This window comes from Canis lupus, chromosome 13, assembly GCF_048164855.1.
Source record: "Canis lupus baileyi chromosome 13, mCanLup2.hap1, whole genome shotgun sequence".
NCBI classification, from domain to species: Eukaryota; Metazoa; Chordata; class Mammalia; order Carnivora; family Canidae; genus Canis; species Canis lupus.
Window position 1 is genome coordinate 57,326,177 of NC_132850.1, and position 18,536 is coordinate 57,344,712.

General features: G+C 39.0%; 1 protein-coding gene across 4 annotated transcripts in view; it reads right to left on the reverse strand.

The window, feature by feature from the left end:
* The window catches only part of SPMIP2 (sperm microtubule inner protein 2), a 125,323-nt gene that overhangs the window by 58,159 nt on the left and 48,628 nt on the right, over positions 1–18,536 (reverse strand). For all 4 annotated transcript variants that reach the window (XR_012006211.1, XM_072773787.1, XM_072773786.1 and 1 more), the window contains exon 3: positions 12,934–12,992. Coding sequence is in view for 3 of the 4 variants with exons in the window: in XM_072773787.1 (XP_072629888.1) it covers positions 12,934–12,992 (59 nt within the window). In the remaining variant the exon portion in view is untranslated. The remainder of the gene's footprint in view (positions 1–12,933; positions 12,993–18,536) is intronic.

Here is an 18,536-nt window from a genome sequence, read left to right on the forward strand (position 1 = left end):
TCAACCACTAAGCCACCCAGGTGTCCCAGTCCTGCCAATTTTTGTCCTGGTTAATTCTAGACTTTGTTCTCGCCTCTCCATCTTAACTCCCATCCCTCTAGATTACCGTCATTCTCCTGGGCCTAATAGACTCCTGTCTGGTCTTCCCTGTCTCCAGTAATGCCCCCTCATAACCATGCCCTATCCAAAACCCAAACATGACTTTGTGACTTTGGGTACTGTGTAAAAAGGATAGGTGGATAAAATTTAAATTTCTTCTTGGAGTTATCCATCCTCTCAAAGTTAGAACTCAAGAGTGAACTTCTGAAACTAATATTACAATGCATCTTCCCTAACTGGAATTTAAGTAAAAACTTTATAAAGAAGTGAACTTATCTAACCCCTGATACAATTCTGGCTTCACCTGTCCCTGCACCATTCATAACACTTTGGGATCCAGTAGCACTGAAATATTTATGCATCCATCGATGTTATTCATCACTTCTGAACTTCTGTTACTGATGTCTGCTCTTAAAACACTCCTTCCCTGCATCCCTACTCATCCTCTATTGCCTAACTTCACCTTTTCAGACTCCTCCCTAGACATCCTCCCATAATTCCTCTCCTCACCCCTGTGTGGCTATAGCATTGCGCTGGCCATGTTTCAGAATTATCTGTACGTCTGTTTTCCCCACTACACTATGAGCCATTTGATGGAAAGGACAGTGCCCCAAACATATTTGTTGATTAATTGACTCAATAAATGAGTGGTTCAATTAAGGGCTATAAACCAAAGTCATCAGAAAAGCGTATTTCCTCCTTGAATATCAAGGAGACTATTTAATTAGTAAAATTTATGCTGAACAAGAGCCTTCCTTCTGATTATTAATAATTTCAAAACACCCCTGCTACAGGGACTCTTATGAAGTGTGTGTGTTTTAGTTTGTTTTGTTGTTTCTCCCAGTCTTTTAAATATCCAATCTGAGCACTGCTGCTCTTTTCCTTATCACTGTTCTCACTGAATGTTTGGGGAAACATACCAGTCATAAGCCTAATGATGACATCAATGAGAAATGGTATGCCACAGATAATAAATTCACCACTACTAACAGCTAAAGCTTTTTCAAACTCAAATTCTTTGAAATAGTTTGACCCCTTACCAGGAATATGGGAAATTTTTTTTTAAATGATCACTATCTTTAAAGCAGAAAGCAAATAATGTATCTCAATACAGTCCAGTGCTATTTGACAAAATTTCATAGAAGAGAATAAAATTATGAAAGAGCTCTCTTTCACCATACACAAAGATAAACTCAAAATGGATGAAAGATCTAAATGTGAGACAAGATTCCATCAAAATCCTAGAGAAGAACACAGGCAACACCCTTTTTGAACTCGGCCATAGTAACTTCTTGCAAGATACATCCACGAAGGCAAAAGAAACAAAAGCAAAAATGAACTATTGGGACTTCATCAAGATAAGAAGCTTTTGCACAGCAAAGGATACAGTCAACAAAACTCAAAGACAACCTACAGAATGGGAGAAGATATTTGCAAATGACATATCAGATAAAGGGCTAGTTTCCAAGATCTATAAAGAACTTCTTAAACTCAACACCAAAGAAACAAACAATCCAATCATGAAATGGGCAAAAGACATGAAGAGAAATCTCACAGAGGAAGACATAGACATGGCCAACATGCATATGAGGAAATGCTCTGCATCACTTGCCATCAGGGAAATACAAATCAAAACCACAATGAGATACCACCTCACACCAGTGAGAATGGGGAAAATTAACAAGGCAGGAAACCACAAATGTTGGAGAGGATGCGGAGAAAAGGGAACCCTCTTACACTGTTGGTGGGAATGTGAACTGGTGCAGCCACTCTGGAAAACTGTGTGGAGGTTCCTCAAAGAGTTAAAAATAGACCTGCCCTACGACCCAGCAATTGCACTGCTGGGGATTTACCCCAAAGATACAGATGCAATGAAACGCCGGGACACCTGCACCCCGATGTTTATAGCAGCAATGGCCACGATAGCCAAACTGTGGAAGGAGCCTCGGTGTCCAACGAAAGATGAATGGATAAAGAAGATGTGGTTTATGTATACAATGGAATATTACCCAGCTATTAGAAATGACAAATACCCACCATTTGCTTCAACGTGGATGGAACTGGAGGGTATTATGCTGAGTGAAGTAAGTCAGTCGGAGAAGGACAAACATTATATGTTCTCATTCATTTGGGGAATATAAATAATAGTGAAAGGGAATATAAGGGAAGGGAGAAGAAATGTGTGGGAAATATCAGAAAGGGAGACAGAACGTAAAGACTGCTAACTCTGGGAAACGAACTAGGGGTGGTAGAAGGGGAGGAGGGCGGGGGGTGGGAGTGAATGGGTGACGGGCACTGGGGGTTATTCTGTATGTTGGTAAATTGAACACCAATAAAAAATAAATTAAAAAAAAAAAAAAAAGGAACCCCATGGTTGCAAGAAGAATGGTTGGTGCCTGTGTGTGGTAGAATTCCCAGGCATAGGAGTGAGGAGGCTGGCATGGAACAGTGAGTGTAGGTTTCTGCTTTCTGCTCTGTGTTGTAATAAGCTACAAACTTCTCTGAGATCATGTGACCACTTTCCTAAAAAAAAAAAAAAAAAAAGAATAAAATTAGAATGATCAATTTTGAAGTGATCGTTTTCAAAAATGAATAGAAAGCCTTAAGAAAGTGGCAGATTTTGTGGTCATCTGGGGACTTTTTTTTTTTTTAAGATTTTATTTATTTATTCATGACAGACACACATAGAGAGAGAAACAGAGAGAGAGAGAGGCAGAGACACAGGCAGAGGGAGAAGCAGGCTCCACGCAAGGAGCCCAAAGCCGGACTCAATCCCGGGTCTCCAAGATCACGCCCTGGGCTGAAGGTGGCGCAAACCGCTGAGCCAATCTGGGGACTTTCTTAAAATGGGGGAAGGAGCTAATCTTCTGTGTGTCAGATCCACGCTGGGTGCTTTACATCCGTTGATTCTTCATTCTCAAGATAACCCTTTGAGATAGATATTATCACTCCCCTTTTTCCCTTGAAACTGAGGTTCAGAGAGCATCTACATTCCGTAAGATAAGGTTATTAAGCCCAACTTTGTCCAATTTCAGAGTCTTGCTCTTCTAGGTATAGAAACCTGAAATTATGAGCAGGCTTAAAATAAAAAGTAAAAGAAGTAATGAGGGGAACCTGGGTGGCTCAGTAGGTTAAGCATCTGACTCTTGATCTGAGCTCAGGTCTTGATTCTCAGAGCTGTGAGTTCAAGGCCCATGTTGAGCTCCATGCTGGGTGTGGAGTCTACTTAAAAAAAAAAACAACAGAAATGATAATAAGTAATGCATGTTAAATGGACTGGAGTGATTATTATTCTGTTACTCTGGTAAGATAGATATTAGCTAAGTTATACTATTGATCTATTGTAAACCATTTATATAAATGTTGATGATGCAAGAATGTTTAAACTTACCATGATCAGGGCATGTTTGTGGCTTCACAAAACTGAATAGGCAATAGTGGAATAAAAACAATCTGAGCCCTTGTAACATACCTCATTCTTGTTTTTCTGTACTCTTTTCAGTACATAAACTCTGTTTGCCTAGGCCTAAAATTTTAGCTCAGCTGTTTACTATTAGTTTGCAATCCATGCTTGAATTTCATTGCCATAAACCATTTTGTTAGGCGCAGCAGCTGTTCTCTCGGTAACGCTGGTCTCTTGAACGGGCTCTAGGAGATACAGTTCTGATATCTGAAATGCTGAGAAAAAGATGATAGGCTAGGGAATTGATAGTGCCTCTTTCTTGCACATGTCAGCTCATCTGTATCTTTCATAAATTATACAGAGACTGATGTGTGGGAAAGAGCCACATTCCGAAATGAACTAAATTTCTCCCCACCTCAGCATCAAGTGATAGCCTAGTAAGTTTCTTCTTAAGAATAACTGCCCCATCTCTTCTTTGGCTAGCTTTTCTTTCAAAGGCAGTAGATTTTTCAAAAATAGCTGCATCTTATCCTGTTGCCCATGTGCTCTGTCCTGTGATGAGGAACACGAATTCATTCCATAAGAAACATTTGCAGGCATCGTGCATTTCTCCCTCGTGACACTTCCTGTGATTAAATGTCAGTCATATATTTGGCTTTTTTTTTTTTTTTAAGATTTTATTTACTTATTCATGAGAGACAGAGACAGAGGAAGAAGCAGGCTCCCTGCGGGGAGCCGGATGAAGGACTCAATCCCAGGACCCCAGAATCATGACCTGATTCAAAGGCAGACGCTCAACCGCTGACCCACCCAGGTGCTCCTATTTGGCTGTTTCTGCCTTGCCTTGCTGATAGGATGCAAGGATGGCAGGAATTCTGTTTTGTTCACACCTGAATCCCCAGGCCTCACAGTGTGCCTGGTGTGTGGTTGGCAGTTGGATATTTATTGAATTGATAGACGGGCACCAACTACTGATGTGGCACTGCAACAGTGACAACCATGGGGTAACACAGAACTCCTTCAATACCTTCAATGAGAACCCCCACCCCCCACCCCCCCGCCAGCTAAGGATGAGGCTGGAAGGGAGGAGACTTGGTGGAAGGAAGTCTGAAGACAGAGTTTAGGTAATGGGCCAAAAGGGCCACAGGAGAAGCAGGTGCTGATGGTCTCAAAAACTGCAGAACTTTGCTCCTTAACACTCACGGAAATCCCTCCAATAGGCAGGCACAGACAGCCTTAAAATTAGAAAGCTGTCAAGATTTATGGCTGTTTGGAGGAAAACAACTAAAACAAAACAAAACAAAACAAATTTATGTACCAATATATTTTAAAATAGTGGCTGTTATTAAGTCTGTGCTAGTTTAACAACTGGTTTTTGCCGTAGTTCATTACAGAATAAAACAAGCAATTTTCTACACATTCCCTCACTAATGCCAAATGCAGGCACACCTTACACCTTTCTGAATAAACAGGGCTTTCCGTTAATTCACATCAGTGAATATTTCTCTCATGCTAAAAGTCCTTATTTTAGACAGAAATTTTTTCAACTTAGCAGTCCAAACTACTAAAATTCTAGTTGACTATTATAATTAATTGTTCCTTTTATCAAAACAGAATACTTGTACATTGTACACAATGTGCTAATTTTTTTCAACTTTAATGAAATAATTTAGGTGCATATACATAATACATATACATAGTACAAAAAAGCTCATAGTAAAAAAATACTTTCAGGGAGCCTGGGTGGCTCAGTCAGTTAAGCATCTGACTTTGACTCAGGTCATGATCTCAGGGTCCTGGGATCCATCCTGTCCAGCTCCTTGCTCAGTGGGAGAGTCAGCTTCTCCCTCTCCCTCTGCCCCACCTCCTGTTCATGTTCTCTCTTTCTCTCTCTGAATCAAATAAATAATTAAAAAAAAAAAAAAAAAAAAACTTCCTTTCTTTCCCTGCTCCCTACTCCAATATTCTCTTTTCCAGAAGCAACCACTTCTTAGTTCATTTGGTTTTCTTGAAACTTAACCCAATATTTTTATACAGTAAATGCGCTCTCCAAAGTCCCCATTTGTCCTGTTCCTATCTGATTTTATCATTCCCTAGGCCCTGCATGGCCATCTTTCTGGTAGTTTCCTTTAACACCATCTTAGGAATTACCCTTTGCTTGACAAAGAAAATTTGTTTCTTGCTTTGTCATCTTTTGTATCTTGATTTATCCCTCCATTGTCTTGCTAGATAATATTCTCCAGTTGCTTCCTAGGAAAATATGCTTCGAGGTGCAATTTTTTTTTTTTTTTTTGAGTACATATATATGTGACAATGTCTTTTTTTCTACCCTCCTTCTTGATTATTTGACTGGGTATAGAATTCTAGGTTGAAAGTCACTTCCTGTCAGATATGGAAGACATTGCTCCATTGGCTTCTAGAGTTCAGTATTGCTGTCAAGTAGGATACCTTGTCAGTTCCTGATCATTTGTATATATCCTGTTTTTCCTCTCAAAGGCTTTAAAATCTCTTCATCTCTACATAATAAGTTTCACAGTGACATGACTTGATATATTTTGTTTTGTTTTATTTTGTTTTGGATGGGTGTTTTTGGCTTTGATAGAACCTTTAAATTTGGAAATTCATATTATTCCCTTCTGAGAAATTTTCTTGTATTATTGATTTCCTTACTTCTTCTGTTTTCTCTGGCCTCTTTCTAGATCTTTTATTGGTTAGATATTAAACTAATTTAATTTTAATTGGTTTCTTTTTTTTCATATTTTTCCCTTTTTTCTTCTCTAACTCTTGGACTTTCTGTTCTACTTTTGGGAGAGTAACTCAACTACATAGTATAAAATTTATATCCCAAACTAAATCTCTATACTGATTATTTCTAGCTAACAATATAATATGAATTCTAATAAATGCATTTGCTACATTATTTCAGTGTACTCCATTTACTTAATAATAACATTAATAGAGTGGTCTGGTATTTTCACTTTAGTTTGCTGTCCAGGTGATCCATTTGATTAGCTTTCTGTTTCACTCTCAAAAGTATACTGTTTGGAGTGATAAGTTACATGGTCACACTATTTTCTGAGTATCAAGTGTTTTATTCAGTTATTTAATTTGTTTTTAAGTAATCTCTACACACAACATGGGGCTTAAACTCACAACTCTAAGATAAAAAGTTGCATACTCCACCAACTAAGCTGGCCAGACACCTCCCAAGTATTATTTTAGGTGATATGTATGTAACAACACATCTATACAAAAATTCAATGGAGTGGATTCTGCTACCATCATTATATAAATTTGGAAATTGAGGCATAAATAGTTTAATTTACTAAGATATCACAGCTTATAGGTGGTAAAGCTAATACTTGAACTCAGGAAATCTGTCTTCGGAGCCTAGGCTTTTCTTTTTATTTATTTAGGGCACTTGCGTGGGTCAGTGGGTGAAGTGTCTGCCTTCAGCTCAGGTCATGATCTGAGAGTCCTGAAATGGAGCCCTGAGTTGGCTCCCTGCTCAGCAGAAAGTCTGCCTCAACCTCTTGCCCTCCCCCAACTCTCTTGTGCTTACTAGCATGTGCATGTTCTTTCAAGAATGAAAGAGAGAGAGAGAGAGAGTAGGAGGAAGGGCAGAGGGAGAGGCAGAGAATCTCAAGCAGATTCCGTGCTGAGTGTGGAGCCTGTGGAGGGGCTCAATCTCATGACCCTGAGATCATGACCTGAGGCAAAACCAAGTCAGTTGCTTAGCCAACTGAGCTACCCAAGGTACTTTTAATCACGGTATAGATACTGCTTTATAACTGTTTGCAATCCCCTATTTGGGAAATAATAGATTGTTTTGGACTTTGTATTATTGTTAACGCTGTTGGACTTCGTTTTAAGTAAACCTTTGTGATTTCCTTTATTATTTCCTTGGGAAGGATAAATTCCTAATAAACCCAGCTTTTCTTGATGTTCGATTCAGCAGTCATTCAATGATGCCAGGCTGTGGACCTCTTGAGAATGGTGCTAATAAACCCTGTCATTCTGAAAAGGCAGACTCTACAAAGAGCTGTGTCTCTATGACTCTCAAATACAAGAAAAGTTAGAGAAGGTTGTTATTGTGTCCAATCCTTTAAAACTCACGCTGCCCTTCCTTTCATGGCTGACGTCGCCTTTTTTATTCTTACCTTGGAATTTGCCTAGGAATTACCTTGACAACTGTCCTCCACCCCCATCCACTGTCCACAGGAACTTGAAGTGTTCCTTAAGACATCATTCCTAAGATAAATCTATGAATTAGCAAATAAGTGGCTAATGCCATGGATCCTCTTTGGCAAAGAGGCAACTTTATCATGACATGAGTTCAGAGGCAGGTCAGCAGCTCCTTTCTGGAATAATATTTGCCTGTGAATAATTCTGTTGATATCATCATCTCAACAAGTCTTTCACTTGCATGGGTAAAAAAAAAATCCACCCAAGCAAGCAGCCAGAGATTTTCCTAAAATCTAGATGTCCCTTCTAAACCCAACCTAAATTTTGTCTCTTTTAGGAAGTCCTTGTGAACTTTTAAAATACAGTTTGTCGGGATCCCTGGGTGGCGTAGCGGTTTGGCGCCTGCCTTTGGCCCGGGGCGCGATCCTGGAGACCCGGAATCGAATCCCACGTCGGGCTCCCGGTGCATGGAGCCTGCTTCTCCTTCTGCCTATGTCTCTGCCTCTCTCTCTCTCTCTCTCTCTCTCTCTCTCTCTGTGACTATCATAAATAAATAAAAATTAAAAAAAAATACAGTTTATCATTATGAGGGTAAGAACTGGGATTTGTCTTTTATATCTGATTCGGCAAATATGCATTGAGTGCCCATACATGCCAAGCACTGTGCGAATCGTAAGGAAAAGAAGAAGAAAACAGACTACTTCCTTGCCTCAAAATCTTTAGTGATGGTGTGTGGCTTCCACAGAATTCACTTGCTTCTTAAAAATCCCTGCTGGTTCACTGTTTGCAGTGCATTCTCTTACAGCCTCTTTTCATTTGTAAACTATTCTTTCATTTCCTATCTGTGCTTTGTATTCTTTTTGTTGAAATTAGAAATACAATACGCGTATATTAGAAAACACCCAAGTGCAAATAGAAGGGACCTGATTACTATCTAGAGAAACTTAAGATATTTAAAACAAGAGGATGTTTTCTTGAATTCAGAAGGAAAAAAAGAGGTAACTCATACCCTGTTATTGCAATTATTCTCCATCAATGTCAGTTGTATTGAAATCTTCTGTTTACATCTTTCTGTGAACTACTTGAAAGTAGGGATTCTGCTTATTCTTTAATTCTGAGCACCTGGCACAGAACAGGTTTTCGTTTCGTATTTGTTGAAGTATATCTTTCCTGGTCTTTAGGCTACAATTAATTGTATAACACACCCTTGATTTAATAACAGCTTTATATGGGAGGAAAACAAGAGGCACCACATCTGTATACTACATTTGTAAACAGCTATTATAAAACGCATCCTGATTTCAAGAAAGTCAGAGCTTAAAAAGTACGTCTCAGAATGGAGGAAATCCTTTAATTGTCCTTTACTGGACTTCTGGTCCCCAAAACAGAGTGGGCTCACCTCCATTATGTCAGCGTGCAAAAATTCTTTTTTTGGACAAAAAAATCTTTAGTGCTGGTTGTATTGACTCAAACAATCCTCTTCCTCTGGTGCTTTTTCTGAGACCACTGATAACTTGCAAATATTTGTTATTGTTTTCTTGGATCTCCATTTCCTTGTACTAAACATTAGTATGAAATTCTTCACCAGGTTTATGGCCTTCTGTTATCTCAAGGGTCCTTCCTCTAAGGCTCCTTTCTCCTTTCTCCTGTGGCTCTCACTGGTGTCCCCAGTGTGGGCACCGCCTCAGGCTCAGTTCCTTTCTTTCTTAAGTCTTCAGTAGTGGTTCTCAATACTGGCTGCACACCAGAATCACTCTGAGAGCCCTTGTAAAATATCCAAGCCCAGATCCCAGCCCAGATCTCAGCCCAGATCAGTGGGATCAGTCAACCTGGCTGAAATATTAGTACTGTGACCCTAGATCATGTAACTGAATCTCTGAAATTCAATTTCTTCACTTATAAAATTATGACATTAAAATCTGCTTCAGATTGCTGAATACATTCTTATTCCTCTTCATAACAGCAAATATCATCGTTTTTTTTCCATTTACTTAAAACCTGTATTCCTTGAAAACTCAGCTCAAATCCTTCTTCCTCCCCCCAGCCTCCATAATCACAATTTATTTTTGCTAATTTGCGAATCACACCCAAAACTCAAGATGGGCCTGTAAAAATGAAATAGTCTCCTCGCTGATCTTCCTACAACAGTAATTGTCACCTTTCAGTTCTTTCTCTACACAGCAGTCCAACATCCAGAGTGATCTTAAGAAAAATTTGATCATGTTGCTTTCTTTTTCTTTTTTTTTTTTTTTTTTGCATTGCTTTCTATTTTAAATCTTCCAATGAGTTCTCTTTGTTCTTATGTTAAACTCCAAATTCTCTAACCTCGGCTGCAAGGTTCAGTGAAATCTGATCCGCATCTTGCTTCTCCCTCCCTGATTTCCATAGTCTGCTCCCACTGGTTCTAATCTGATACACACTTTCCCATCTCAGAGACTTGCTCATACTGTTTGCTCTGCCAGGAATGATCTTAGGCTCACCTTCCAAAGTTGCCTGAACAATTACCTCCTTAGTGAACACTTCTCTGACCCTCAGTCCTAGTACTGTCCCTCAAAAAATCTTCTCTTTACATCCCATAAATATCTTTTGTAATGAAAAGTTTCCTCATGAACTGGATGGAATAGAGTATGAGATTCACTTTTTCTTAATAAACCTCTATATTGTTTGATTTGTTGCCACAAGCATGAATTATATTTGTAATATTTAAAAGTGATTAAAAAGTTTGAGGGGCACCTGGGTCGCTCAGTGGTTGAGCATCTGCCTTTGGCTCAGGCCATGATCCCAGGTCCTGGGATTAAGTCCCACATCAGGCTCCTCACAGGGAGCCTGCTTCTCCCTCTGCCTATGTCTCTGCCTCTCTTTGTGCGTCTCTCATGAATAAATAAATACAATCTTTTAAAAAAAAAAGTTATTAAAAAGCATGAGAAATAGCATAATGGTTTTTCTTAAAGTCATCTAGTTGTTTAATATCTATCTCCTCCCCTAGAATACATATTCCAAGAAGAGCATATGTTGAGCTTGTCTTGTTCACCACTGTGGCCACAAAATCAACCTGTGCTTCAAACACAGGAGATACTAGTTTTACTGAGGGAACACCATTGATTGAGAAAGACAGCACATACCCCGGAGTGGGAGGCGAGGCACTAACCTTGCCCAGAAAGGAGATGGCCCTGAGTCCCATGTAGAGAACACAAACGCTGGGGCCACACTTGGGCCCAACCGAGTCAACTTCTTTTTCAAGAGAATCCTACCAGCCCGAGACTGGGGCAGGAAGCCTTTTAAACAGTGGATATGGTTGAAGTCTCAAGAGGGAGGCAGCATTGAGTTATTGGCATCTGACCAGTTAAAAATAGGACCTACAGGGCAGCCTCGGTGGGACAGTGGTTTAATGCCACCTTCAGGCCAGGGCGTGATCCTAAAGATCCGGGATCAAGTCCCACATCAGGCTCCCTGCATGGAGCCGGCTTCTCCCTCTGTCTGTGTCTCTGCCCCTCTCTCTGTATCTCTCATGAATAAATAAATAAAATCTTAAAAAAAAATAGGACCTACAGGCAAATCTAGGGCATCATCATTATACTTTTTAAAAATTGTAAACTTCTCTGGTTACCATTTTGTAATTATAATTGTCTTCATTATGCATTTGGCACTTAACATATATGGATTGGTTTTATAATTTATACAAATATATATCTGATCTCCAATTTCCCAGTTGAATCCACAATGCTTTGAGTACAAGGTCTTTTTCTTTTTCTTTTTTTAATTTAATTTAATTTAATTTAATTTAATTTAATTTAATTTTATTTTATTTATGATAGGCACACAGTGAGAGAGAGAGAGGGGCAGAGACATAGGCAGAGGGAGAAGCAGGCTCCATGCACCGGGAGCCCGACGTGGGATTCGATCCCGGGTCTCCAGGATCGTGCCCTGGGCCAAAGGCAGGCACTAAACCGCTGCGCCACCCAGGGATCCCAGGTCTTTTTCTTTTAAATAAATGTTTACGTGTCATGACCTGACACAATCCATATCATATTCCATAGAAATGAATATAGCTAACATTCTTTCACTAGAGAAAAATGTTCAAAGCTTCAGTATTTCTCAGATACTTTCTAACAAGTTTTTCATGTTTAAATGCAGCAGATTTTCACACTTTTATCACCAATGTTTATGGAAGTTTCTTTGATTTTCAGTGGCCTTTAATGGGTTTCTTCAGCTTAAAATTTTTTACAAATACATCTATGCAATGTTACCTGAACAGATGAAGTGGCTATTTTAATGAGAACATGTGCTTTGCAAGCAATAAATTATAATTATTTCTCTATGGCTTCAAACATAGGATATGCTATTTATAAGTTATAGGAATTGCCCAATGAGATCTTTTGTTGTCCTGGGATTCTGTTGGAGTAACTAGCAGGTTTTGACATGGGGTTTGAGGGCTTTTCTCTTTTTGGTGTAGCTTATGTTGTGGTAGAGCAGAAAGAGACTGGAATTCATTAATTTTGCACCTGATAATAGCCGTGTCCTTCAACAAATAAAAATTAGTGAAATAGGCTCCAGAAACTCACACCTCCAAAAATCTAAGGATAACAAAGACATCTTGAATCTGCAGTCTTATAAGAGCAATGCTGATTGATCCTTTCCCTCTTAGAAATCTGAATTATATGTGACAAGCCTAGGTTTTGCTCTTTTCCTGTAATTTAACAAACCTTGAGGTAAGACATGTTTAATTTACGTTGCCATAAGATAGCATGGATTCAAGCTGTAGTGTGACTTCAGTAGGATTACGTTTATTAACCCAGGTTACCCATGATGACGGTTTCTAGGCCAACAGCATGAAATGAGGTTTTAAAAAAAAAAAACAAAACCAAAAAATTATATTGTTGCTATTTCACAGAAAGAATTATTCATATAGTTAATTCTACCTTAGTCATCCAGTTGCTGTTCTTAATAGCTGCAGGCTGGCTCTCTTTTTCCCCACTATAGTCTAACAGTTACTTACTCTCTGCCTGCTTTGCCCCATCCCCACCCCCTTAATTAGACCTAATAGACCATGAACATTTTTTTGCTTTTATTAGGAATAAAATTCATAATTTTACAAAGTAACTTACCTGAAATAAAAAGACATAAAGTGGTAATATAGTTAAAAGTTAAAAAAAACCCACAAAACTAACCCTGTTACTGGTTTAGGAAGGAAACACATCAATTAATTTGTTAAATAATTAATTAAAAATGTATTAGCAGCTGCTTACCATGGATTTTGGTATCTGTGGCTTATTTTATCAATAGTGGCTTGACTTATTTCTCCATACTGTAAAAGAAAGAAAATTATTGTAACCTAATTCCTAGGTAAATTGCACCAACATTTCTAACAGTCTATATTTGTAGTCAAAAAGGAAATCAGATTGGGAAGTTAAATAGGAAATGGTAAATATAATTAATAGAACATAGCCTTTTGATTCTTGAATTGAGACAAAAAAATACAAGAAGCAAAATAAATATGCTCCTGTGTGCTCTATTTTCCCTGTCTGTAAAAGGGCAGGTATTAGTAGCAGGAGGAGTATAGCCCGTAGTCTCTAAATAAGTAGGCATTCTAAACCACTATTCAGACTCAAACAGTATAGCTCTTTTTACTTCACCTTATCCTCATAGAATTAGCAAATGTGGTGGCAACAATGGAAGAGAGAGCTGGGTCATAGAATAGCCGATGGTAAAGTGTAGATCTGAAAACTCCTTTCAGAAAGCATAATTTAGAACATTGATAAAATATTTGTAGCTTAGGACCATTTCCCACATAAAAAGAAATCTCCACACTCTCTCATGTACGTTGAAATAATGTGTGATCACTGAATAAATGACCTGTCTATACTGGCTCCTTTAGCCCAGGAACTAGCCAATGAATGGCACATCTTATGAATAAACATGGGGAATAAGGGTGTCAAATTTATATCAGAAAGGATTTCGGTCTATAACCATTGCTCAATTTTCTTTACTAGGGTTGGGAAACAATGATCTGGATTTTCAAAAGTATTTCAGTTCAGTTTTGGAATGCATGTATCTTTCTTTCTTTCTTTTTTTCTCTTTCTTTCTTTCTTTCTTTCTTTCTTTCTTTCTTTCTTTCTTTCTTTCTTTCTTTCTTTCAGGATTTTATTTATTCATGAGACACACACAGAGAGAGGCAGAGACAGGCAGAGGGAGAAGCAGGCTCCCTGCGGGGACCCTGATACAGGACGGGATCCCAGGACTCTGGGATCATGACCTGAGCTGAAGGCAGACACTCAACCGCTGAACCACCCAGGCGTCCCTCAAATGCATTTTTCACTTACATTGATGTGGAGTGCTATATTCATAACATCTCAAAAGGTAGCAAGATCATGTTATAATTTCAACATCAGAGGAGTTACTTAGTACTTTTGTAAAAATCTTCCCTGCTTCCCCCTTTACCATCAAGCTTTACTCTAGGACGTTCCTAATCAAGTCCTTCAGAGTTACTTGTCATCTTCTCACAGATGAAGTTGAAACCTTGATCACTGCTAGCTCTTTAATATTCGTGTATAAAATACATAGATAAGAAAGGGATGAGGAAAATAAGATTTACATGCAAGGGTGGCCCATTCATTATTCCACAGAAAATTTGAGAAGTGGTAATCTGTATAGATCATGGTATAACTTTCTCAGTTGATTTCTGACATGTGATTCCTTAAAAATTGACCTTATCAACTGATCTACAGATAATTTTGTTATCAATATTTTGACAGATTTTCCAGGAATTGGACAATCTTCTTTGATCTTTGTTCCCATTTTTACTTTTTTTTTTTTTTTTTTAGATTTTATTTATTTGACAGCGAGCAAGCACAAGCAGGCGGAGCAGCAGAGAGCAGGGAGCCCGATGTGGGGCTTGATTCCAGAACCCTGGGATCATGACTTGAGCCGAAGGCAGATACTTCACCAATTGAGCCACCCAGGTGCCCCGTTCCCATTTTTAAAAATCAAAAATTGCATCACCTCAATCTGGAAAGACTTTTAGTAGAAACAAGCAACAGATCCTTTTTCCAACTCCCTCTTTTTTCCCTATAGTTATTAGTGTATAACGTCATAGAAAATCCTCCTAAAATAAGTTGTCCCTTCTCATCTTAATTTATTAGTGAAATCTGTCACAATTTATTTGGGTAGTCATGCTGCCTATGGTGTCAAATCGAATGAAATTCAGAATCAAAATGATGAGGGTTTTTTATTGGTCAGTTGTTCATAAGAGTAAAGGAAAGACTGAATCAAAACCTAACTCAGCATCTTCATAGAAACAGGTAACAACTGATTAGTACAGTCTCTACCTTAGGGAAACTGGTTCTGTTGAATGCTTTCAACTAGCAAAAATAATCATTACTCAAAAGTGGGCATTTCCTATTAAGCAATCTTTAAAGAAGTCTAGGCATTAATAAAAGGAACATACCTGCTAGCTATATTCAGGTACTGTGAACTAGACACAGTTTCTGAAATGAGTGAAAAACTGTCAAATTTGAGAGGCGCCTGGGTGTTTCAGTGGGTGAGCATCTGCCTTTGGCTCAGGTCGTGATCCTGGGGTCCTGGGATCGAGTCCCACATGAGGCTCCCCATAGGGAGCCTGCTTCTCCCTCTGCCTGTGCCTCTCTCTGTGTGTCTCTCATGATTAATAAGTAAAATAAAATTTTTAAAAAATGGTCAAATTTGAGTTAATTGCAGACATGTGGGGCCCATTCTAGTTAACCACTGAAATCCTTGCCTAATACTTTCGCTTTTAATCTCAAACCATCTTGTCTAGTCCTGACATATTTAAGAAATCTTTTTGGGGCTGATCACTGAGGAATCCTTTTGTTTTTTTACTATACGTGAGTTAATGTGCTTTTCTTAATATATCCAATTTTGAATTTTTTTTCTTTAGTAGAAAGAAGTATTTTCCATCTCTAACTATGAGGCCTTTCTTACTAGTAGAATGAATACAATGGCAATACATTTCAAGAATGCATAGACACTAGGGTTTCTTTTCTCTGTCCTCCTCCCTGGTAACATACAGCTCTTAGTACCAAACATTTGAGTGGGAAATTCCCTAAGGCTACCTTTTCTTATGCTAATGTATTTTTTCTCCACTTGCCTCAATTTGCAAAATATTACTGTTAACCCCTTAGGTGTCTTTCTTCCCACAGCCAGTGAGAAGCATTCTCATTGTTGTAGCTGGATCACCGAATTGCATAATGTTGCCTATTCTAGACTGGAACTATTGAAGGGAGAAAGGGAGCATTAAGGCTTTTGTATGAATGGAGCATTTGAAGTATTCATTTTATATTCAGAGCGTGAGTAGAAACAAAACAATTCTTTCTGGAAAATGTCAGTGTTTAAGGCATGGATTCTGTGATGCTTTTTTTTTTTTTTGTATTAAAATGCAAAAAATGAACAATGCAGAGACCCATACTTCATTTTATGCTACATTATAGATGGCCTTGAATTCCAGCATAAATTATATCCTGGTATCTCTTTTTTTTAAAACTGCAATGTTTTTCCGAGATCAGACGAGATCGGGCGTGTTCAGGGTGGTATGGCCGTAGACAAAACTGCAATGTTTTTAAATAATTTGAATTAATACATCAACTTTCAGCAAATAGACAAAACATTGGGTTTCATGAGTTGGTTGACTATGGCCCCTACACATCTCTGTTTTCTGTGGAGTATCCAAATAATGAGCAGCGTATTCCATCATGTTTCTAATGTGCTCGTATTAATATAATTCAAAAATCCGTGTAGGCAAGAAAATAAAGCGTGTATAAACATTAATGATACTGCATCCTATTTATTGAGACATTATCCCAGATACGATGATAAGAGCTTTATACACCTATCTCATTTAATCCCTTCAACACTACTCTAAGGTATTATTATTATCATCCCTGTGGTATTCTTTTCTTTTCTTTTTTTTTTTTTAAAGATTTATTTATTTATGATAGAGAGAGAGAGAGAGAGGCAGAGACACAGGAGGAGAGAGAAGCAGGCTCCATGCAGGGAGCCCGACGTGGGACTAGATCCCGGGACTCCAGGATCACGCCTTGGGCCAAAGGCAGGCACTAAACCGCTGAGCCACCCAGGGATCCCCTCCCTGTGGTGTTCTAAGATGACCCCTACTATTCCTGTCCCTTGGTGCATACACTTCCTCCCAGATATTCCACCAAATACTAATTACTGCTGTGAAGGGATTTTGAAACTGTAATTAAGACCCTAAATAAGTTGACTTCAAGAAAGGAAGATTATCCTTAGTGGACCTCATTTAATCAGGTAAGCTCTTAGAAGGATCTGGGTTCTTCCTGGCAAGGGGGATTTGTAATGTGAGAGGAGTTTGAAATGGGGGAGACTCTCTGTGCTGGTTTCAAAGATGGAGGGGGCCACGTGGTAAGGAATGTGGGCAGCTTCTAGATGCTGAGAATGGCCCACGGCTAACAGCCAGCAAAGAAATGGGACCTCAATCCTACAACCACAAGGAACGGAAATCTTCCACAATCCACATGAGCTCCGCAGAGACCGCAAGCCTCACATGAGATCACAGCTACAGCGGACACCTGGATTTCAGCCTTCTGAGACCCAAGCAGAGAACCCAGACATGCCTTCTGGGACTTCTGACCTACAGAACTGTGAACAAATAAATGGGTGAGGTTTTAAGCTGCCACATTTGTGGTAATTTGTTATGCCCAATAGAAAACTAATAAAATCCCCATTTTACAAATGAGAACACTGAGATATTATAACAAATAGGCAGCCTAGCGCGCGAAGAGAGAAAAAGGGGGAAATGAAAAGTTCTTCAATGAGTCACATTCAGTTTTTCACTAAGGCTACAACATAGATTTGCCCTGAAAAGCATTATGAGTGCCAGTCACCCCATCACCCCTGGGTGATGTCCATTCTCAGAAAGAAGGCAAATATCTATTACTTCCTCCTACCCTAAACTTCTCCAGGATGATAAATGTTCTCTTTACTCATTCTATATTCAAGATACCCAAGGATTTTCTTTCTTTTTTTTTTTTTTAAGTCCTTATTTATTTATTTGGAGAGACAGAGAGCACAAGCAGGAGGACTGGAAGAGGGAGAGGGAGAGCAGCCTCCCAGCCAAGCAGGGAGCCTGATGTGGGGCTCCATCCCAGAACCCTGAGATCATGACCTGAGCAGAAAGCAGATGCTTAACAGACTGAGCCACCCAGGCACCTACCCCACCCCCCCAAAAGGATTTTCTTTTAAAGCAAGACTAGAACTTGTTCTGTTGGAAAATGTTAGGATTTGCGATGACTAACCATTCTACTCTCAGCCCTTCATCCAGAATGGATTGATGATCCACGTTTTGAAATCTGAGCAGATTTGACTATTTGAGCTACAGAAAAGCTACACAAGAGCTTCCCAAGTCTCTGTGCTCACTGCAGTTTCTGAAATACAGTGAAGTGCCTGTTTTGCAACTGTTCTCACCCTTGGAATTTTCTAATGTGTTGGCGGTATTGTTAATTCAAAGGTTAGAAAGTATGCTTCTCCCAGGTTAATTGTCCAATTAGCTTTACAACACAGAATTACACTAGAGGTGGCAACTCAGGCAGTATGAGCAGTAACAGTATAACTGAGTTTCAGTTAAAAAAAAAAAAAAGGATGGTTGTTTTCAAATGACTATGGAATAAGTTGGGAGTAGAATAATTCTCAATCGAATTCAGACTTAAAACTTCATTTCTTCCCTTCTGCAATTTGGTCTCTACACAGAAACATTGCGTGAGAAGTGAAACCATCTCTATCTACACCCATCTCCTATCACTTGTTGATAATCATCTACGCCATGCTAAGCCATAGGAGAAGTGGT